Below are 23,513 nucleotides of genomic sequence, written 5' to 3' on the forward strand. Positions count from 1 at the left end.
GCTAGAGTTCCTGACTGGTCTGTTTTCTACACAGGTTGTCAGACGCCATATCCTTGGCTCCATTATTCAGAGTGAGCGTAGCTACCTGGAGTCTCTCAGGAGAATCTTGCAGGTGAGTTGTTTAATCCCCGTTGTCCTCCTCTGCCACATGTAATATCTTCACCATTTAGCCATTATGAATTACACTGAAATGAGAAGTGGTGATATCCATCAAATTACAAAGGTGTCACAGCGTAAATAATCCTGATAAAACAGCTGTCCTCATTTCTGTGGCGTCATGCTGATGCTAAGAAAGAGAGACTGTCAGGTATGCGCAGGATGGGTTGCAGCCTCTCCTCTTTAATCTCTCTTTTTGGTTTGAAAAAGGAGACTTGTTATCTCCACATCACAGAAAATAAGGAGCACCTACTGAATTGGAATCAACAGCAGTCAATGACTGTCTTATGCACTGTAAAATCTTTTGCTGTCAAGCTACAGTGCGCTACCATTGTTTTTAAGTGACATGATTGTATGAGATACTGTTCAGGTTTTAGTAGTTTTAAAATCTGTTGTTATTAAAGGAGTCTAGCCAATTGAGTAAATTCAGTGTCTTCAAACAGATTAACATAAAAGGATGAAACACTCATTTTACTATAAAACAGATTGCACTGGTTTGTGTCGTGTTGTCTGCCCATCTTCCCTCTGTAAATCAATTTTCCATTATGGATTTCTGGAGATAAGACGTTATTGAAAATTGAACCACCTTTATTGTTAAGATATAATATTTTTAGTATTTTTAGTGATAATTACTTTTTTGTCTTTCATGTTTGGCTTGTACATAATATCTGTATCTGAGCATTTTTAGATTCAAACAAGTCATGTTTACTGGTTTGCTATCCACAAAGAGCCTGTCAACTCACTTCTCCAAGCTATGCTAATATCCCCATGAGTACTGACTGAAGAATCAATCAATGCCCCTTTCACCATGGTGCTTTTGTATCTGTAACTCTGCTGGGAGCTGCTATTTTCCATTATTATTCTGGCTTTTATGATTACAAGTCACCTTGAGTTGTGGACATGTTTGCTTGTGGCTTGTGGTTTATAGGTGAATCCTTTGGATTGATATGCTTCCAGGCACCGTGACTACATTATCTCGTTTTCCTCGATTCATAGCACATTTGTCAGTTACCTCTCAGTTGTGTATTTCTGGTGCAAAAAAAACATGTTTAAGCAAGTGATCCCCCCCCCACACACAAACACACACATGTATGTGTATGCTGTATTTGTAGGAACATGTGTCCACTGTATATGTTCATACCACCAACAGTAACAACTAAATGTTCTCCCACAATATTGCCAGGAATACCACAGACCCTTGATGGAGGCCGATCCACGCATCCTGAGTCCACGCAAGATCCGTCCTATATTTTATCGAATCAGGGAGATCACACAGTGCCACTCCATGTTCCAGATTGCCCTGGCATCACGCGTGGCTGAGTGGGACAGCAGTGAGAAAATTGGAGACTTATTTGTTGCCTCGGTTAGTGTGTGTGCAATTATTATTTATTTATTTTTTGCATGAATCATATGTGTGAAATAGAAATTCACACTGGGGGCTTATGATATATATGCATTTGTGTGTTTGCATGTGCATCTTAAAATGCAATCAAATGCTTGCATTCTGGGAAGAAGCCTTCATACTTGTGTTTGTGTGTGTAACTTTATAACTCAATGCCTGCAACCTGTTTTAATGAGCTACAGGTTTTAGATTGAGCAAACATGGATAGTTTATCTCAAACAGGAAATCAGTTGTGATTTTTATGAATTTCTCCACTTGCATCCAGTGCTGTCTAAAATATTTTCTGAAAATTTGCCAACACAATGTGAGTTTTCTGCTGTGACTCTTAGCACTGTGCTCATTCATAAGGTCTGTTCATTATATGCCTATTAGTGGGACCAATTTGACCATCTCCTCCTCTGCAGGCCATTAAAGTGTTGTTCTACTGATATACTAAGACCTCTGGGAAAAGGTAATTCTGGGGGCTGTGTACTCATTGAGCCAACTCTGTACAAGTGTATCTGCTTGACTTTTAAAATTAGTAATAACTGAGAGGCAGAATGTTGAAGGAGGGTTTGAGCAAAGTGGGTTAATTCCTTCATGCAGTCGACTAGTTCCACACCCCTCTGGAAACTGCCACCATCAGCTTCCTGGTGTGGGTTTAACTGAAGATAAATGGTCTGCACTTGTAAAGCGCTTTTCTACCTAGCTGCTACTCAAAGCACTTTTACTCTGAATCTCATTCACTTAATTCGCACACACACAGATGGCAGAGCTGCCATGCAGCTGACTTAACTCACCGGGTGAACTTGGGGTTCAGTATCTTGCCCAAGGACACTTTGACATGTGACAGGAGGGAATCAAACCAACAATCCCACGATTGGTAGGCGACTGCTCTACCTCCTGAACAACAGCCGCCCCGAGAAAGAATAAATATCTACTCCTCGACAGACACACCCCTCCCACACTTTGCCACCTCATTCCCCTTTGCCCAACTGCTTAAATGGCTCGTGAAGGGTGTTGCGGTAACCAGAATGGTAAACAAAGAAATTTTAAAAAGTACTATACTTAAATGGCCATTTTTGTAGCCTGACTTTACATTGAAATTACCTACAAGTCGCCTTGCAAACAGGATGGTTAGCCAGACATTTAGGATGTCAGAGGAAATTACTGTGTATGTGGGTGCTGGTGTTAAGATAAAATAATCAAACATGACACAGCAGCAGACCCTTTTATTCTAGGGGTTGTTGTTACAAATTCAGATAATTATTCTTTTTTCTGTTTTCAGTTTTCCAAATCCATGGTGCTGGATGTATACAGTGATTATGTGAACAACTTCACCAATGCCATGGCGCTGATTAAAAAGGCATGCATGTCCAAACCAGCTTTTCTGGAATTCTTAAAGGTGAGCTAATTAGCTGATGTATTAAATGTATTAAATTAACGCAATTGTATAATACAATCAAATATACAATTCTCAGTCTCTACCACTGCCTGCTGCAGTGCTCATAGCATAAACGACTGGGTGAAAAAACACTGAATCAATGACAGAGTTCACCATGTTTTTCCTACAATGTTGTGGAGGCACTAACTACATGAGCATGAGTGACAGGCACATTTATGGGGACATGGACTAATAAATGATTTTTCAGTATATTTGGCAGACATTCTGATGAGATATGAAGGCAACATTTACAAAGAAGCATCTGAGATCTGTTGTGAGTTCAGTATTAATCAGCTGTTCGTATTATATAAAACTTTTAGAAGTGGACAAATTGATTCTCATCCTCTAGATAATCTCTACAGTTCTCCAGGCAAAATATCTTCATTATTGTACACTGTGAAAACATTGAAACCGTAAACCTCTGTAACACATTGAGGTCAGTAATGTGTAGAAGTCTTATATAATGTACATACATTGTAGTGTAGTGTTTGGATTGTATTCTATTTATCCATTGCAGTGCAGCTCACTTTAATTTGCAGCTACTTGTTCAGCCAATCAGGTCTAATCTATTTCAATTGAACTAGTATCCAATTTCATTCAAAATCATAACATGGAGACAACATATCAGTGGTCAAGGAGAACCAACTATCTATTTTGTTCTTTCTGGTCTTGCTCCAACACATTTTGTTGAGCACACCACTTCAGGTTGATTACTTCAGAACATAGAGATTTAGATGAGTGATGATTAGTAGTGCAGAGCATTAAACCCTTCTTCAGATTATCTACCTCCCAAGTAAACACAAGCTTTTTGGTGTTTTCTGTTACTTCAGGTAACCGGCTTTTCCTTGCTTATTTCATGGAGAAATATTGACAGTTGTAGTTTCCAAATACATGAGGTCAAAGCTCCTGACTCTCCCTGCTGACCATTCTAGTTGGTGGGGAAGCAAAAGTTCTACAGCCACCACTTTAAAATTTATAGAGATCAGCCAAAAATGATACTGCTGTTGGTCTCAGCTCTAATGGATGGTAGAAACATGACTCAGTTTGGTGTTTCTTATTGGTGCTTCATAGTTGGAACTTGAGGGTGTCTGATTACGTGGAAACAATTTAAAAATAGATTAGGTGAGGATAAAATTAAATTGTGAGACCGATTGGGGATGATGTGAATAAAGTTTGAAAAAAACGTCAATGTTAAAGTGCTGAGTTCACACAGTTGTTGTTTCTGTTAGATTTATTCGAAACACATTGTAAAAACATCACTGCTGCCACACTATGTAGAGTCCTGTGGTTGGATAAATCAAGAAGCACATAGTGGAGTCAGGCCTGAATCGTCAGCTGTGGAAGAGTTTAAATTAGCGGTGATCCAACTCCGTGAGGTAGCTAAACTTGGTCACAGAAACAGTCACTGTACCAGTGTTTGCTTGGTTGCTAATGTTACATAACAAGTTAGCAGATGACGTCCATTTACCTTACAGTGAACTGATCCGCTTCTCCAACCTAGTCACACCAGTTAATTTAGCAAGCGTTGGCTAATTAATATCAGTAACATTAATAACGTTAAATATGTCCCAAGACAATTTGAGTTCAGATAGTCAGTGAGTGAGTTAGGAAGCCGACAGGCGATTGCTTTGTGTGTCAGTATCCGTTTGATAGTAACAGAAGCAGTCTGTGTCTGTCTCTCTGAAACTTTCTCCTCATTCTCTGCCCTGGTGATTATTATAGGCAAGACCTCTCTATGAGCTGAAATAATTTAAATGTTCTGAGTGATCAGCCAGGTGAGCTATTGCTACATTAATATAATCTCAGGCAGTGTTATGGTTTCAGATGCCATCTGTGTTACACAGGTTTGACTGGACTTGACTGACCTCCAAAACAGAGAGAGACAGGGTTTCCATATCCCTCTGTCAGCTGTCCCTCTACTTTACACCACTCAAGCAATTTTAGTACAGAAGCAGGAAGGAGCCTTCAATGACACCTTGACCTGGTCAAGAGTGGTGAAAACAAATGTACTCTGTTCTCCTCAAACTTTTCATGGCATCCACTTGAAGTTATGTCTCTGTCCAGTTGCTAAACGTTGGATCAGATGAAAGAGATATAGGGTAAAGCCTTTGTTTATCAATAGAAGATGGCTTTGTTGGAAATGTAGGACCAAGCTATTAAGGAATACAATGGCACACACACAGGTGGGACCCTGTATTATAGGTATCCTGTTACTCAACGAAACGAAAGTTTCATAAATATGTTGATTAAAACCTTAAGTTATTTTGAATGTAGGCTGAGGAAAACAAATGTCCTTAGGTCTACAGTAAAAATAAAACAGATTATATTACTTGTCCTGAGGGCTACATTTGTCTTTCAGGTGTCTTAAATTACAGTTTCAGATATATACTGTTCTTTTTTTATGTATCACTGGTATCTTATCCAACTTTTACTATCATACCATCTATTAAATGTGCCCCATGGTGTGGCTTTTTATACTCATGGTGTCACTGTGGCACAGACTTGACACTGTGCTGGAACAATATTTTCTCTTGACCTACGCCCACACTAATACATTAGATATGACTCAAAAAAAAAAAAAAATCTCCTCTTTCTTACTTTCATATGACTAACAGACTCTGATTTTCATACCTTATTCACCCACTTGTACGCCTACATGTGTTCCATAGAGGATTCTGACAAGCTCCTCTCAAAGTAGGAATAGCAACCTTAATAGCCTTACTGTGTACGGATATTTTTCAATTGCATGTTCTGTTTTTATTTCTTTGTCTTCTTATTTCTAGAAGAAGCAGGCGTCCAGTGTTGACCGGATCACTCTGTATGGCCTGATGGTTAAACCCATTCAACGATTCCCTCAGTTCATATTACTTCTGCAGGTATAAACTGTTGTTTAAATGGAACTAGTTATTTAAATTTGTTTTAATTAGGTGAACCCCTTAGTCTTAGTAGCTACAGTAAAATACTTCCATTCAGTGCAACTTACATTAAAGATTTAGCAGCGCACACACCACTAAAGATGCAAACCTGCAAGGCCACAGAATGGTTTAGGGATTTTAACTCATCCGAACCACAGGAAGTTGTTCTTTAAATTCTTAGGGGTTAGACAGAGCTTGAAAAGTTGCTAGTCGCATCACTTTTTCATACTGGTGAGTTTACATTACAACTCTTCCACTTTCTATTCTGAGCAAAGATTTGGATTTGAGCTTGACTTGCTGGATCTGCAGCAGCTCATTTCATCCCTCAGTAGGCATTGATTATCCATGAATTCCAAAGATAAGTTATGAATGTGAATCAGACTTTTTTTTTTTTTTTTTGTCTAAACTCAGTACTCTAAAAGGAAGTGTGTATTAAATCATACATTACAGTCAACTACAGTTCAAAGCACTGAAGTACATCTGTAATGTGTATAAATACAACACCAAGTGTTCAGTGGATCGTAGATGTAAAACAAACATACGGAAGAGATGTAATCTCTACAGCCTGTGGGGGGATAGATATTGTTCATTTGGAGTTTTGGACTAGTGAACCCAGTGTTTTTGACCCGCATATAAACTCTCTAGGCAACAAAGGCACTAGGCACTCCCCAAAAGAAAATTCTTTATATTGTAGGATTCAGAAAAGGGCATTAAATTACACACAGAATGGTTTGCATTTGTTTTGCAGTTTACAGTGTCTTTACTTAAAACTTTCCTTGTGACCTTTTCTAGGACATGCTTAAGAACACACCGAAGGGCCACGTGGATCGTCTGCCCCTGCAGCTTGCTCTGACAGAGCTGGAGATGCTGGCTGAGAAGCTTAATGAACAGAAACGGGTAGCTGACCAGATTGCAGAAACTCAACAACTAGCCCGCAGTGTCAGTGATCGCCTGCTCAGTAAGGTGACTGGATACACATGCAGTCCCTTTTGCAGATGTATGCACACTTGCACGTATGTCCCAGTCAAATAAACTGAGCCATCCTCTGAGCCCTTTAACTCTGCTGTGTTGTTATCAGTGTAAGCCAAACACCTGAATAAATTAAACTAGTATATAGCGATTGCTTATGTCACTTTGCCACACATTAATCTAGGGAGGCATTTTTATTCAGAGAAATTATCTCCCAGAAATGATGCCTATTATCATCCCCAAACAGTACTAAATGCAATGGCGAAGGCGTTGCCTCTCCATTACCACGCTGAAATTACAGTCCGGCCGCTGCAAATCTGAACAAATGCTGCTCTGAATAAGAAGAATTAGGGGGTAAATGAGTCATTTAATTGGAAACTGTAAGAGAGCTATCTCTTTCACCCTGCTGTGGTCTCTCTCTTCCCCCCCCTTACTTTACCTCACCTCTATTCCCCTCTTGCACTCTCTTGCTTACTGTCTTGCTTACCGGCTCATTCCACTTATACACTCTACTCTCGTTATTCTCTTTCTCTAGTGTGACTGGATCCTCCTCTCTCTTCCTTTCCTTCTCACTCTCCCCTTTTTTTATTTCTCTCTCAGCTCTTACTTTCCACGACTACGAGATGAGCTGATTCGGCCAATCTCCACTCCACACAGAATTCCATTTTCTGCCGTGACATTGCAGAATTCCAATAGGAAACAGTCTCCTCTATTGCCCCCATAACTATCCAATGAAATATTCATTCTTTATCTCAAAGTATCTAAGTCTTCAGAATAGGACAGATAACAATGTGAGTGAGAATGGGTTTCACATCTGCATGGTGCAGTGCCCTCTGTGCCTATTGATGCTTGAAGTCTTTAAGTGTGTATTCTTGTACAGACCACCTCTTGAGGGAGCTGTATGGATTTGCAGCCATTAAACGGCAATGCCAGTCAGACTAATGACTAATTTTGTGTGCTATCTGCGCCGTAGCCATGAGAAGCTAAAGATTGCCTGCAGATAGGACATGCTCTTCTGAATGCATTACTGCACTGCAGGTTGTAGAATGGACGCAGCAGAGAGACTCGTTATTCGCTAATATTTGTGTCTCTGAACAAACACAAACATCAGAGTATCAGGATGGGAACTCCTTCTTATATAGCCACTATACTGCATCTTGCAGTATAGTGGCTTCACTTAAACTGTGATGAGGCTCGGCACAGTTCTTTAACAGTCTCTCTTTCTGTGTATGTGGGCCCATGTGTGTGTGTGAGGGTGTGTATACAGCAAGATGTTAGAGCATTTGTATCCACTGTGTAGCCGCACTGTTGTGGTGGAAAGGAAAGGAACGGATTTTGTGTGTCATTGCTTAAACACTAAACCAGTTTGGACTTGTAGTGATACAGTAGATAGCACGGTACACGCTTAAACACAAAGAACGATCAGAAGCATGTGTTGGAAATATTTATTTTTAAAGGATAAAATTTTCTGGCAGCTCCCGGGCAGCTATTGAATTGCAGGATGTCGGTGGGTTTCTCTCTCATCACTGTAAACATGTGCAAGGTAAAGATAGTGAAAGAACACATGCATTCTCTCTTTCACTGAGTTTGCTGAATGAACAAGCTTGTGTGTGCGCGCGTGTGTTTTCTGTCTGTATATGTATAAACACATTAAATGACCTTCAGCAGCATGAATGTGTTACTAATCCCTGATGAGACATCTCTTCCTCCAAGCTTGACTTATGTGTCCTCCAGGCACTGAACTCTAGAGGATTGGCCCTTTGTAATGCTGCCTCCCTTGCCTTTGATCTGATTGCAATGTCCCTTTCAGCAACTGAACTCGGAGCAGGGGTCACTGATCCTTTGTGAAACGCTTATTGAGACTGTGTATGGCGAGCGAGGACAAGTCCTGAAGTCGAAGGAGAGAAAGGTCTTCCTCTTTGATGATGTACTCATCTGTGGCAACATAAATGTCAAGTAAGTCCCTCTTGTTGAGCAAGTCGAATTAAATGCCCTTGCATTCGAGAACACTTTGCTAATGCGTTTATACGGTGCAGTTTTAGTATGAAGTTGCATGCGTGTTTTAAAAGGAGTCTGCTAAACTGTACGTTTAGGTGACACAGAACTCCAATGTGATGCCCTAGGTTTTGCAAGGGTATTTTAGCAAACTGCTTTGTAAAGAGAAATAGCTGCTAGGGGGCTGGGCACTATCTGTCGTTGCAGGAGCTTTATCAGCTTTAAACAAATGGTAGAATGCTCAACTACAGCTACAGGAGTCCTAGATTACTGACATAAAACATTTTTTGGTTTCTTTCCAATTTATCTTCCATGACAGCACCATTGATCACATCTTTCTTTCTCTCTCTCTCTCTCTCTTTAGAGAAGTAAACAGGAAGAGAATTTTGTTTATTTTGCAAAGCTCCTGTCAAAAATGTTGCTTAAAGCCCTCTTGTTCAGTTTTCAAAGTGATTATCACTTTACGTCTCATTCAACTTGAGTGTCCCGAAGTTGACTTTGTCTGCCTCCAGGATCTTGACAAACCGATCACAATGTTGATTGTCTGTGTGATTACAGGAATACATGAATAGCAATGAACTCCTCGTCACAGCCAGGGGTACAATTTTAGTGGGGAACATGGGTGATCATACAGACTCATCCTCGTGATATTTCATAGGGCGTATCCTCCGTTGGAGTTGTGGGTGTAGTCCCGATAGCAACATACGAATAGTGACAAAATTTCTCTTAGGTTGTTTTCCTTTAAACTCATAAACTCACGCATTTTTTTTCTTTTCACCTCCACCAGGGGTCCTCCAGATATCAGCAGCCTGGTCCCTGTCGGTCCCAAGTACACTATGAAGTGGAGTGCCCCTTTACAGCAGGTGCATGTAGTAGAGGTGGGGCAAGAGGGTGCACAAAGCAAAGACACCTTCTTTCAACAGAGCGGAGCCAAGAGGCCAAGTGGTGCCTGCACTTCAGGTAAAAACAAAGAACTGATGGGATTTAGTTTTCTCTCATCCTGGTCCCACATGCACTATCTTCTAGTTAATTTCATCGCTTGGACTGACTTGACTAGTCCCATCCTCTTTCTCTGACTCAGCAAGCCTAATCTATTTCTGTTCTCAAGTGTCCCGCAGAGGGCTGGAGATGCATTTGTGCTGCTTGTCACTCTGATTGAGGATTTGTTTGTGAGGAGGATAGTGATGACAGTCACTTGTTCCCATCTGCCTGGGGTGTTTTATCTTGGAGAGATATGTGGGGGTAGAGAGCCCCCTGCCGCATCATCCCCACAGTCTCATTTCACTCTCTGATAGACCACAAACACATCTAGAGTGGAGTCATCAATCTGCAGAGATTATTCCCTCCCTTTCCAGGCCCAATTAGAGAGCCAGTAGCAGTAGATAGGAATCTGTGGTTGAAACACTAGTTCTCCTACAACCCTTCACAAAACTCTTGTGTATACAGAGCTTGACGAGATCCCTGATAAATGTGCCATGGGAAAAGGAAGATACAAAGCCTTATCAGGATGTAATGGTACGGGCTTTGTAAAGTTGCAGCTCCATGACTTAAATATTAATGGTGCCTTCTTCAGAGCTATCTGTGTCATACTCAGCAAGCAGCTGCTGTTTTGAGAGCTGGTTTAGATTCTCACTGGATTACGTTTTCCCTGTTTATCAGGTAGTGTGCACTCGTATGCTCACAACTTTGCTGCGAGGTTTCAGGATCATTTAAGGTTAGCTCTCACTGCAGTTCGCTCTCTTTATCTGCATCCAACTCTGCAAAAGTTATGCCCAACAGAGGGTGCTGGATTCTGATTCTGTCATTCTCTCTCTCCCTTTATTTATTTATTTTTTGCTGTGCAGTCACCTTAATCATGTCTATCCAGAAACCTCCCTGAACATCTGTAGGACTATTCCCCAAAATTTCATTTATATAGACTGCCCCATCTATTTATAGTTCCATCCCCTGTGATGTCATTCAATCCAAACCCTGTGTTCCCGTAGCATAACACAGAATGGAGCAATTTTTCTTTTTCTGCTGTTGGCTCTCTTCTGTGTTGAAGAAAGCTGGCCTTTAGGGGAATGCTTCCCCGTCTTTCTTACTCGTCTCTTTTTGTCTGTGTCCCTTTCTGTTTCTGCAACAAACAGAAAGCCCACCAATGTATGTACACTTTTTGTGAAAGCAGGCTGTGGCCATTTTGTATTGTTACACTCTTACCTTCATTTTACCTTCTTTTTTGACCCATTATCAGGAGTGGGTTTTCTTGTCCTAAGTGTACCAGTGGACTTTGGCTGTGGATCAGACAAGGGCTTTGATGCAGGTGTGGAAGCTGCATTGTCTTTAAATCCACTGGCTAGCGTTATCAGCACAGCAGCTGAGTTGTAGATTGGTGACTTATTCCAGAGCAAGCAGGGATGGACCCCTCTGCGCTCTGGTCTTCCACATCACTGAGCTACGTGTCTAGCTGGCGGTGTGGATAGCCATGTCCTAGTGTGAAAACCATATCCTGCCTCACCAACGGGATTACGCTGGATTACAACTCAGCACATTCACCTCTCAGGCCGTAGCCAACAGCAGGCCCCAGAGGACTCAGCAAACCTGTACAGGGATCCAGGCAATCCCTTTAGAGAGGATAGGAAGACATTGTTTTTGTAGCTTGCAGCACACCCCTTTATATTCAGATGTCTCACCTATTGATTTCCTTGTACACATGACAGATGTCACTGGCTGCCTGTGTCAAAGATCCCATTAAACCCCAGAAGCTACAGTGAAGCTCTTTAAATGGACAATCCCAGCCTTTCTCTGTCTTCTTCTCACTCGTTCATATTACAGCTTTACCGTCACTCCATTTATGCACGTGGATAGACAAAAGACGGCAGGTCCCCTCAGAGACACCTGCCTCTCTAAGCCCGCCTACTGGCGTGACTTTTCTGCTACTTTATTATGTGGCAGCAGTGACAGTGCAGGACAGCGCTGGAGCAAAATCTACCTGCAGAATTTAATTAGGTAGTTCTTATGGAGCCTGCTGCTGGGTAGATGTGGGCCAAGGGGAGCTAGGATGTAAGATGGCAGACAGAAGGAGACACAGTTATCGATTTGCGGCAGTAGGAGAGATAGACTTTGAAGGTAGAGGGCTTCGAATCGATGCTGAATTTTGCGTCTAATGAGACACCTGCATTCCTTTTGGCCAGCGAAAGGGCATCATACCTCCAAATAACAGTTTCTCCATTTGATTTTTTTTTTACTCATAAATTCACTCTTCGTAGTTCAACAAATAATGAAGATCGACCCATCTACACATTGAACCCCTTTTATTAGTGCCACCGGAGTTTTGCCAAAGCAACTTTTTTGTCTGCAGTTCTATAAGTTCTTAGAGGCAATGTCATTGTTTGCTCTTAGTGTATCAAACACTTTGACCTTGTATATTATTGTACTGCATTTCCACAGCACCTGGTCCGTTTAACATATTTTTTGTTTATGAAGTATTGAGATTGTATCCTTTACATGATTAATCAATTGTTAATGTTTTTATCAAGTAATTTCTCAAAGAAAATTGACTGGTTCTACATTCTGAAAGATAATTCTTACCACTCTTTTACTGAATGCTTTACCCTTTGGTTTTGGACTCTTTTATCAAAGACATGGCCTTGAGCTTTGTGAAACTGTGATAGTTAAAATTATTTTTCATTTTTTATAAATCTTTTAATTTATTAGTTATTAAAATAACTATTAATTAATTAAAAAATATTAATGAAGCAATCATGAGTTAGTATTGCCCTGATAACTGATTAATGCAGTGAAAGTGTTTTGATGTTATAGAAATGTACTTTTTCTTTTTAAAATATAGTGTAATATCATGAAACTCTTTGTATCACGCCTATTTATTTATTTAGGTAAAGTGATTCTGGGCCCTCCACGCCTCTACCAAGAGCTCCAGGAACTACAGCATGATCTGTCTGTCGTGGAAGAGGTCACTCTCCTTGTGGGCACGCTGCAGGGCACATACCAGGTTCATTTTACACAGGCACATTACTCTTTTAAAAATGTGTTACATACAAAATATATAACAGTAACAAAATTATCTTTTCTTTAAAAGCCTTAGCCAAATTGGCCACTTAAAAATGTGCCCACAATCTAACCTTCAAGCCTGCTATTCTTTCTTCTACAATTTACTTTTAGTGTTAGTAATTATCACAGAGGTGGCAGAGACAACACTGAAGTATACACAGTTAATGTAAATTGCTGCATGCAAACTAAAAGATCAAGTTTGAATGGTACTGAGGGAAATGTCTTTTAGCTTTTCCTCTTGCAAAGGGATTCTAGATGTTTAAAATGTGATTAAAGGGCAGCCTTTTATGATTTTTAAATCATCTGTCTGTAAAAGCATGACATATCATATCTATTTCCTCAACAACAGTGCCACAGAGATGTTCCCTATGATACACTAGAAGAAGTGACAGATTTGCTATGTTGCAAAAGAAACCAGCAGCATCCCTCCTGTAGTGTTCAAATCAGGACACTTCCCTGTAGTCTGCCACTAACACATTAACAGTACCATACACTACATAACGCAGCCAGGGAGGTATACTCCAGCAATCACAAAGGAGCCTCTCTGGCTAATGGTGGCACCTTTGCCTCTGTGCACTTAATGAGCACAATGTCCTCAGGGAAAGTGATATTGGCCTGGCACTATATAAATTGCTGATTTTCACTTTCCACCCTGTTGTAATATTGTCCACCGAACAAATAGACAAAATACTTCTGCAGAGCTCATTGACTTCACAAAATTGATTTAATTCTGTTTGACTTGAGGGACTAGGTTTTACTGTGAAATGGTGTTGAAGTGAATTCAATGCTACATTTGAAGGGATAAAAATGTCACAACCATGTAGCATCAAATAATGTACTCCAGTTTTATGTGAGGGGATGTGTGGTTGTTCCTCAGTTTGGGTGTAAGAACAAAATATGTAATATCAAATTTTCTTATATATTATCATATATGTACTTCTATCGCATGTCCCTGTGCTCAGTATGCATGTAATGTTCACATATCTCTGATAGATAACCTAATGTATGCTGCAGCTAGATACAAGTTTTGACTGTGTGTATTTTTCCACCAAAGAACCTGAACACCACAGTGGCCCAGGACTGGTGTCTGGCTCTACAGAGGCTTATTCGCATCAAAGAAGAACAGATCCAAAGTGCTAACAAATGTCGCTTACGCCTGCAGGTACCTGGCAGGCCAGACAAGTGAGTACATTCTTACATACAGATGTGGCTGTAAGTGAAATGTACTGTGTATGTTAAAATATGAGAATCTGGACGACCAATACAGAAAGAGGGGGAAAAAAAGGTTTTATGCTTGTAACTGATTAAAAGAGTTTCAAAGATGGAAGTTTGTTTTATAATACAACAGAAGCAGTTTTAATGATGCAAAACCCTGAAAAACACAGAACCACATGTACATGCAAACTTGTGTTTGCTATTCACATGTGGTACAACTACCTATGGTGGTGGCTTTTCATCTAGACGTTGCTCTTCATTTATTGAATTATTATGCACTTTAATGTTCAGATTCTGAATCTTATTTAAGATCAACATGTGGTTTTACAAGAGAAGTGGTCTGACCCTGTCCAGAATCTGTGAAGCTACCGAGGCACACGATGTTCAGAAAGTCATACCTCTTACCTCATACACAGTCTTTTTATACAGAAATTGGTGTTCTGTTGAAATCCAACAACTGCATGTTTCATTTGGTCTGACATTAATTGAAATGGTTTAATTCACATTAGTTAGCTCTAAACAATCAGCAAAAAATAAAGCTGCTTCGTGGATATTTTCTACATACAGCCCAGATAATCTGTCACATTCACAAACAATAAATTAGACACAGACTGGAGCTCAAGTTTGTAAATGTTTTTAAAGAGATGAGCCTGTTTTCACTCTGCCATGATGTGTTATTGAATGTAGATTGATGGGCAAATATCCAATTAATTCATCATCCTTCTCAAATTAAATATACAAGCAATATATTGAGACAGGGTGAATGTTGCTACTAAAATGTGGAAATGCATGCCTTTGATTGTTAACATAGAACAGATTTAATGTTATTAAAGCTTGTCAGTACTCTTGTGGCAACAGAACAAAGAGGAAAAACTTGATAGTATTTTCCGTTTATGACCACCTTTATAATACACACGCATTGGGACAAATACAAAGTCCAAAGAACTGTCTACAGACTTATAGGATTAAATTATGGTGAAATGTATAGATCAGAAGACGGCTATTAAATAATTTTTAAAGTTTTGAAGTGTTTCTAGAAGCACAGTGCCTTCAGTAATTGTGAATGGAATACCACCAGCTGTCTGACCAGCAGAGAAAACAGACAAGTAGAAGCTTGTTTGAGGAGGTGATCACAAACCCAGCAGTCACTTGAACAGAGCTGCAGAATTCTTCTGCAGAGATATGAGAACCTGCCAGATGGCCAAAAACCTCAGCAGTACTCCATCAGTCATGACTTGTAAGGACTCTGAGAGCACAACGACGAGGATTCCTTCATCTGATTAGACAAAAATTTAACTTTTTTTGGGCAAAACTCCAAGCACTTAAACTCCATCCATTATTTTAACCACTTTTCCAGTTAAGGGTCTTGGGGGTTGCTGGAGGAAATCGGAGCTGTCACTGGATGAGAGGCAGTGTGAACCCTCGACAAGTCTCCAGTCTATCACAGGGCTGACATATAGAGACAGATCATTCACACCTATGGGCAATTTAGAGTCACCAATTAACTTAACTGCAGCTGGAATACCTAGGGGAAAACACACAGACAACCCAGAACCGAGGTCCTTCTTGCTGTGAGGAGACAGTGGTAACCACTACACCACTGTGCAACCAAAGGATTTGAATGCATTTGAAAGAAAAATTCTAAAAAGCCTGTTTTCACTCTGTCATGATGGGTTATTGAATGTAGATTGGTGGGCAAAAGCCAATTAATTCATCTTTCATCTAAAATTAAATATCCAAAACAATATAGCATTCTAAAAGTGAGGAGGTCTAAATACAAAAGCAAAAAGGGACTTTATATGTGCTTAGATCACTAGGCCAACAGGACACCCTGATCTTTAGCAAATTAGAGGTAGGAACAGTTGATTCTGTCGTGAGTGGGTAATTACCTGACTCAGATGATTCATTTCCTTCAGCACTCGGATGGAATAATGAATAGCCTCCACAAAATGTTCCTCTTACTGGATTTAAATGAGACACTTTTTGCTTCAGCTTCTACCTAACATTGGACCTTAGTTCCTAACTGTATGAATTGTTCAACTGATGTTTTCATATTTCATATTTCTGTATAGTGTCTGTGCTCAAAAGCCAAATATTCTTCATTTGGAAAATATTCTTCAACACTGATATAATTAATCCCCTGGCTTTAGTGTACCCCAATGCAAAGGGAATAAACTTTATATTAAATTTTATAAGTTAATAGAGTAAACTATGATAAACACACAACCTATATATCCTTGGTCGGTTACTTTGTCATACTTGTTAAAGTTGTTTTCTTATTAAGCCGAAGGGGATCCTGGTGGGTCGGGTGAGTTTTGAATGATTGAAGGGCTATTTAAAGAAGAACAAAGATTGCAAGGACAGAATATATGAGTTGCCTAGAGTACTGAACAGGAACTGGGAATAGCAAATAACGGCAGATTATAATGGATCCCATTTTGTGGTTTCTGGTGGGGATAGGATAAAAAAAAAGGCAGGGGAGGGCAAAAAGAGAAAGATTATGATAGGGAAGTCAGAGCCCTGCTGAGAAAGACCAAGCAGGAGACGGAGAGGAAGAAAGAGAGTGAGAGCGATGATCGACCTCCCCCATGAAAGACTTGGCCCTGTGCCGGGAGGGCAACGGCAGTCAGAAAAGTGGGCCTAATGCTTCAGAGCCAAAGAGAATCTGACTGTGCCAAGCCAAGCTAAAGTGACAGCTTGAGTAGCGGAGCTGTGCAGATCAGTTCTCCCACATCTCCCAGCTTCCTCGTCGGCTGTCACACCAGGCCTGCAGGGCCAATCTGCTTACTCAGATGTTTGGTGGAGCCAGATGTCATGCTTACAAGAGAGTCCCCAAATTCCCCTTCAAGGGGTACCCTATTTGCAGAGTTCCTGTGATAATGTCATTAGCAACTGCTTTGACAAGTGGATTTCCCACCCCTGCATATGTCCAAGCTGTAGCTTCATTTTTAAAACTTAAAAAATGTAGAGGAAGAACTCCGCTAAAATCCGCCTTGGTGATGGTCACTGAGTTTTGTGGAGAGGTAAAAGATAACAATGTCAGCTGAAAGCGAGAAATCTCCTGTAGGGAAAAAGATCCAATCCTGGTTGTGTGATAGCAATCTAATTGAGGCTGGGCCTCGGTGTCGGGTGGCTGGACCAGCAGTGAGCCTCGGGGCTGGAGGTGACAGGTGGCACAGCGGGTGCCCAAATCATTCTGACACTACCCAGGGTGCAGCAATGGCAGATTGCAGGGGGGAGCATTGGTAAGACCAGCTCCGTCTCTATCGCGAACACAAACATATACAAACATAAAGTAGATTGGTTTCCTCTTGCTATCCGTCTTGTTGCTAATCTGAGTAAAAATCTACAGGGCACAACAGTGCTTCCAGTCTCTGTGTGCGAACGTTAGATGTACTCACAGCTTCCCGCATGTAAGAGCAAGCATGACAAAGAGGCACACAGACAATTCCACAGAAACACACACACACACGCACCGCAGCCTTTGCTCTGTTGGTGAGAGAGTGGGACCGCAGCAGGGACCCCCTGTACTGAGTTGGTCCCCTCCTGTCTGGCCGCAAGCGACTCTCTGCAGTCAGGCACCACATCAGAGCCTCTACACTGCAAACAGACTGAGTACGTGGAGAGAATCCTGACTGCTGCCTCAAAGGCATCAGCCTACGTGTGACAGCAGTTCATTAACATCCTCTTTTACTGCATCTACTGGAGCAATCACAGGCTCATGGATACATGGGGTATATTGGCAAGCGAGACATACAGAGTTTACATTTCCGAGTTTAACCAAATGTGCTGCTTCATCTCCTTTCTCTAGCAAGGCACACATGACTGGACAGTGTTGTAAGCTTATTTTCTTCATGGGCTTTTTGATTTGTCGTTGTTGCAGGCAACTACAAGGTGATTGGCAGGATTTGTGATTACAGTCATTTGACTGATTCAGGCTTCATTTGTAGTTCATTCTGGCAGAGAGTCCTTACAACTGTCTCAGTGTCTGTGTCTTTTCTTAAATTTCCATTTTCAGGACAAATTTTTAAATATCCACCTCAGATTTTTGCTTTCATCCATATGCAAATAGGATTAAAGGCATTTAATCAGAAAAATTTGCAGGATTGACACAGGAAATGATGAAAACAGAGATTTAGAAATCAATAAAAACATTTTGTTGGACACCATATTCTGAGCATGTAGCTCAGTTGGTAGACCAATTGTCTATGACACCAGGGTCAGTGGTTCGTCTACTGGTTCCTCCTGACCACATGTCAATGTGTCCTTGTATAAAACGGTGAAACCCCATAGTGGCATCGTCATCCACTGCAGCTGTCCAACAACAGTTTCCCCAAGGGGATCAGTAAAGTATATCATTATCATTAAAAGAGCACTTCCTCGCTGCCTGACTCCTCTTACAGAAATGGACTTTTCTATGTCCTCTCATCTAAATCTCAGCAAGAGGCAAGTGAATAGCACCCCACCTGTGACCCATCACTACTCACGTTTGCTGCACCCTTCTCAATCTTATTTATATAGTTAGTCGGTTGTTATTTTTGCTTCTTTTTTGCACTTTCACACCTGGTAGTAACCAAGAATAACTACAGTCTGTAACTTTTAGTCCATTATTGGGTGCAGTGAGGCTGAAGCTGAATGCGAGTACGACACATTTCCTTTGGTCAACTTCAGTGGAAATGTTTGTTTTTCTGCTTGAGTAGTACAAACAAATGGATGAAATGTGCTTCTTAGCTCATTTACTGATGAGCTAATCTTCACATGCTGTTTGCCCTAAATTCATTTTAATATAGACTTTTGATAATGTGAGTGTTTGAAGAAATCCTACAGTAGCACCAAGTCACTGCACTATGGTAGACATCTTCTGTACATTTTACATTTACATTTAGTCATTTAGCAGACGCTTTTATCCAAAGCGACTTACAAGTGAGGAACAAGGCAAGCAAACAAAATCTAAGTCAAGAAGAAACAACATCAAAGCAAAGTGCTATTGAAAAAGTGTTTCTGTTTCTGTTTCTGTTTCTGTTTTTCTGTAGAAACACTTGAGTTGCCACTGAATTTAAACTTAATAATAACAACATAGATTATACAAGGTCTGGTATAATTCTGCGTTTTAGATGAGAAATGTCTGTTACAGAAGGTGCAGACAACTGAGTATTTATTTATGATCAGTAGAATGAAAGGTCAGGCCAGGTTGAAGACATCCTCATTGTCTTGCATCATAAGCAGAGATAGTGTGTTGAAGTGTTATTAGCAATTCACTCAATGGCAGCACTAATACCTTGACACTAGTTGTCATGGTATTAGGTTAGGTTGTGGGAGTGGCTGTATAACAACTATCTATTGCTAGAATTTGCTTAACAATCGTGATGAATCGAAGACATGTAGCTATTGAAGGTTCAGATTGAGTAACAGAAGTTCTAACAATTGTTAACCCACATGTCAAAGCTAATGTACTTGACTGTAGAAATATTAGCTGTGTGTGTGTGTGTGTGTGTGTGTGTGTGTTTAACTTAGCTTGAATCTTACCAGGCACTCCAGATCTTTATTTTCAGGATTGTTTTGTGCTGCCTTCAGATAATGCTGTGTCCACTAGAGATGAAAAAACATCTTATATCATAATATTAGCAACAGAGATTGTCATGGTTATGAGTATATTGTTTAATATACATATATTGTTAAAAGGCGCTGAAATATTCAAAGTGTGTGATTTTTGATTATTATTATTATTATTATTATTATTACATTTGCATTTATATATACACAAGTTTCAGGAAGATGTTTGCAATAAGCTCAACAACTGACATAATGGTAAATGTAGAGGGGTGACAGGAACGTTGGTTCTGTTTCCTCTTCACAGTATATACTGGTGTATTGCACAACAACTTTATTTTGAGGTCTTATATGAAGTTGTTCTACAATCTGCGAATGTTGCTGGAGATTTGATCCTTTTAGTTTGTTTCCTCTCATCCATGCACCTCAGCAGTAGGTGAAGTTTTTGACAGAAATGTCTGCTTTGTTCACTATGTAGTGGTGCCAACCTGTAAAATGCATCAGTTTGTAGAGGTTTTTTTTACACGTTTCAAGCAACAAGCGTGGCGGATACACCAATAGGATATGTGTAATATGTGTACATTAACGTATAAACATTAATATCTTCCTTTATAATTAAGCTGTGACCTAAAGAATCTGATCATTTATGAAATAATTAAATAAAAAAGCTTTTATGTATGTTGTACTGATAGTAGCAGTTATAACAAATAAGCTGTGTGTGTATTTAGCAACAGTCTCTCTCTCACACACACACACACACACACACACACACTATAGGTTCAAAAACCTGAGCTACAGCCTGTACACCAAAATATGTTGTCAGTGTAGTCGGTGCTTATTAGCCTGGTAGCTTGTTGGCCTGTAAGCTTGTGGATATTACATCTGTATGATTCTTGCCGCCTGTGGGCTTTGGAGAGACTCACTGCTGCAGCAATATACAACCTTGTTTGATGGTGAACTTGCTAAAGCAGTAATTGACCGCCATGCAAAATTAATGCTTTAAATGGTCACACCAACCATTGTGAATTTTACCATGAAACTGGTAATAATTTTATCTCCAGCATCCACTCTACCTTTTTATTTTCAAAAGTGTCACCTCATAAATCACGTTTGAATCTGCCTAAAGTCAGTCTCTTCTAATACTTTTCTCTAACTGATGTTCAGTTTCATTGAGGACTAGCTCAACAGTCCTGTAGGCACATGGAAGTGTCCCCTTATCTCATCTCAGTCTTTGCAGAGCGGACTTTCACTCTGTTTGTCTGGAGGATGGAGGTGAACTGAAGGATTGGTGCATGACAGGCTGCCACTCAGCTCTTACTCTTACATTTGTAATGTCCTTGTGCATTAGTGTCACACGTGTGCTTCGACACTGACCTGCTCCCATAAATCAGCTATGCTGGCTCCTTGCTTCGCTCCCTACCTCACCCCGCTCTACCCTCTCTCCTCTCCTTTGACTCCTCTTACCTCTCAGCTCTCCTCATCTCTCCATTCTGCCAGCATGCCTGTGCCTAGTTTTCCATTCTAGCGGTGCACCACACCTGCACTGCGGCTGTCAATCAGCGGGCAGGAGGGAGGAATCGGAGACGGCGCTCGGTTTAGCATGTTTGAGGCCATGTGGGCATGAAGTGTTGCCTAAGGAATCCAACCAAGTGAGTAGTTGTATTCTTGTCACACCCTGTCTCCCCTTCTGTCTTCAGCAAATTGCATCTGCTATATTTAAGCAGCAAATGGTTTGAATTACACCTCTTTGTGAAAGCCCCACTTTCTCAACATGTCAAGGAAGTTTGAAATCTTTCTTTATTCTTTTCCTGTCTGCAATCTCTCTCCCACCATATTGTGTGTGTGTGTGTGTGTGTGTGTGTGTCTCTCTCTCTACCATTTTCTTCCTTCCTCTATGAAATGAAAATGAATTTGCAGCGGGCAGTGGCAGATATGACAGAAGCAGAATTTCAGGCTACGCACAGTTCTCCACTCAATTACCTTCTAATGACATCTGAATGTGAAATTGTCTTCCCTATGCGTGCCTGAGACCCCCCACTACCCACTTCTTTTCACACACTCTTATGCACTTTCCTTTTCTTTCTTTCATTGCCTCAGAATAACTGTGGAATAGTACAGGTGAATGAGACGGGGCCATTATTTTGGAAGTCTGCTTAGTGCTTTAAAAAGACATCTCATCCTTGTCCAGACAGCTTACTTGTAGTTCCAATAAAGTCTGATCAATCCCGACAACAGAGTGCCCCTGTCAATGGGTAGACATCAGCTGAGTCATTGCTAACTTGGGTCCAATGCTGCCAGTCTTTCTTCAGGACTGCTCATCCATTAAAATTATCTTTTGTTTTACTTGATGATGAGAGAGGAAGTCAAATATCTAAAGTGGTGGTCTAAGAAGCTGAGAACATTTTGAGTAAATTAAGGCTGAAGATACTGAACCATGCTGTGTCTATAAAAAGCCATTTGTTCACATTTGCTTAAACCACTAACATAAGATACACCCATAGTTTTGCCATTTCCATTTTCAGAAGGTATTTAGAGAGATGTTTTCAGAGCTGTTTTGTCATATTTATATATATTATTATTTATATATTATATTTATATTCATTGAAGTATACCAATTATTTTTTACAACATGCTCTTTCAGAAGCATCATTTTTTTTATTTTCAAAAAACTGAGAAACTGCTACCACAAGTAGTAGCTCACAGCATGCTACGTCACACCACTCTACTACCAGCTTGATGCTAGCCAAGCCCTATTTCAAGTTGGCATGGATGCTTAGGATAAAAGAGATTAAATAAAGCTATGAAGGATCAGGCTGCAAAAACACAATTTGACTGATATTTTTTGTTATCACATTGCCTTATGTTTTGTAGCTAGTGCAGATTAAGCAGACACAACACAAAGTGGCTTGTGGTAAAGTGAGAATGTCAACCTGAAAGGAATCTGTAGTCCTCCAATAGACGGCCAATGAAACTGATGTCTCTTTTCTATGTGTCTTAATAATGACAAATTAATGTAAGACAAGTTTAATTTATATAGCACTTTTTATACACAACAGCAATTCTAAGTGCTTCATATCCACACGCAAGCAAAGTCAAATAAAATCATAAAGTCAAATGTGAACCTTGCCTAGAAGGGCTTTTGCAAACTGCTCACCACCCCTGTCCTTGGACCCTTGACTAATAAGCCAGTATGTATTTTTTTTAAGACATTTTGCACATTTCTGCTTTGACATGTTTTGGATTTTATTTATTTTGTTGATTTTCTTTCAGATATATTCTGTGCCTTGTCTAATTCTACATGGGAACCACAAAGAAATATGCACACATACAGTGTAAACATTAACAGCCTATAGATACAGAGACAAAATGCATATTCCAGCACAAAGATTTGTGATCTGGTATGGCACAAGCCCAAACTATATTCATATTTGTACTATGTATGATTTATACTGAAAAGGAAGACAGGACATTTTTCAACTGTGTTAAGTTCTAAATAATGGCCCTAAAAATACATGTGCAGATTGATCAGTATAGTGCCTGAGACACATCAGTCTCTCAGGGACTTTTAGTGAAATGGGCATTTTTATTATTTTTTTTATTTTTAAGCCGTAATCACTGTTTTGAACAGCGATCCACATTCAAGGGTAAAAAGGTCCCCAGCAATATTTCATACCACTCCTGCAGTATTTTGGACCTCTCTGTCCATTTGTATGTTGGTATTTGGGGTCATTTTGAGTAACAATGCATGCTTTTTGTATTATTTTATTTCTGCATTTAAGTGTTCATATGTTCCCCTAAAATATGCAAGAGTATGGTTTGTTTAAATACATAGCTTCCA

At 40.1% G+C, this 23,513-nt stretch overlaps 1 protein-coding gene across 2 annotated transcripts in view; it reads left to right on the forward strand.

Annotated features, from left to right (window-relative positions):
* The window catches only part of arhgef10la (Rho guanine nucleotide exchange factor (GEF) 10-like a), a 96,220-nt gene that overhangs the window by 21,318 nt on the left and 51,389 nt on the right, over window positions 1-23,513 (forward strand). For both annotated transcript variants that reach the window (XM_026348866.1, XM_026348865.1), the window contains 9 exons: window positions 35-112; window positions 1,340-1,519; window positions 2,826-2,942; window positions 5,765-5,857; window positions 6,689-6,859; window positions 8,676-8,821; window positions 9,648-9,820; window positions 12,736-12,851; window positions 13,965-14,092. In XM_026348866.1, coding sequence (XP_026204651.1) covers window positions 35-112; window positions 1,340-1,519; window positions 2,826-2,942; window positions 5,765-5,857; window positions 6,689-6,859; window positions 8,676-8,821; window positions 9,648-9,820; window positions 12,736-12,851; window positions 13,965-14,092 — 1,202 coding nt within the window. The remainder of the gene's footprint in view (window positions 1-34; window positions 113-1,339; window positions 1,520-2,825; window positions 2,943-5,764; window positions 5,858-6,688; window positions 6,860-8,675; window positions 8,822-9,647; window positions 9,821-12,735; window positions 12,852-13,964; window positions 14,093-23,513) is intronic.

This window comes from Anabas testudineus, chromosome 5 (assembly GCF_900324465.2).
Source record: "Anabas testudineus chromosome 5, fAnaTes1.2, whole genome shotgun sequence".
NCBI classification, from domain to species: domain Eukaryota; kingdom Metazoa; phylum Chordata; class Actinopteri; order Anabantiformes; family Anabantidae; genus Anabas; species Anabas testudineus.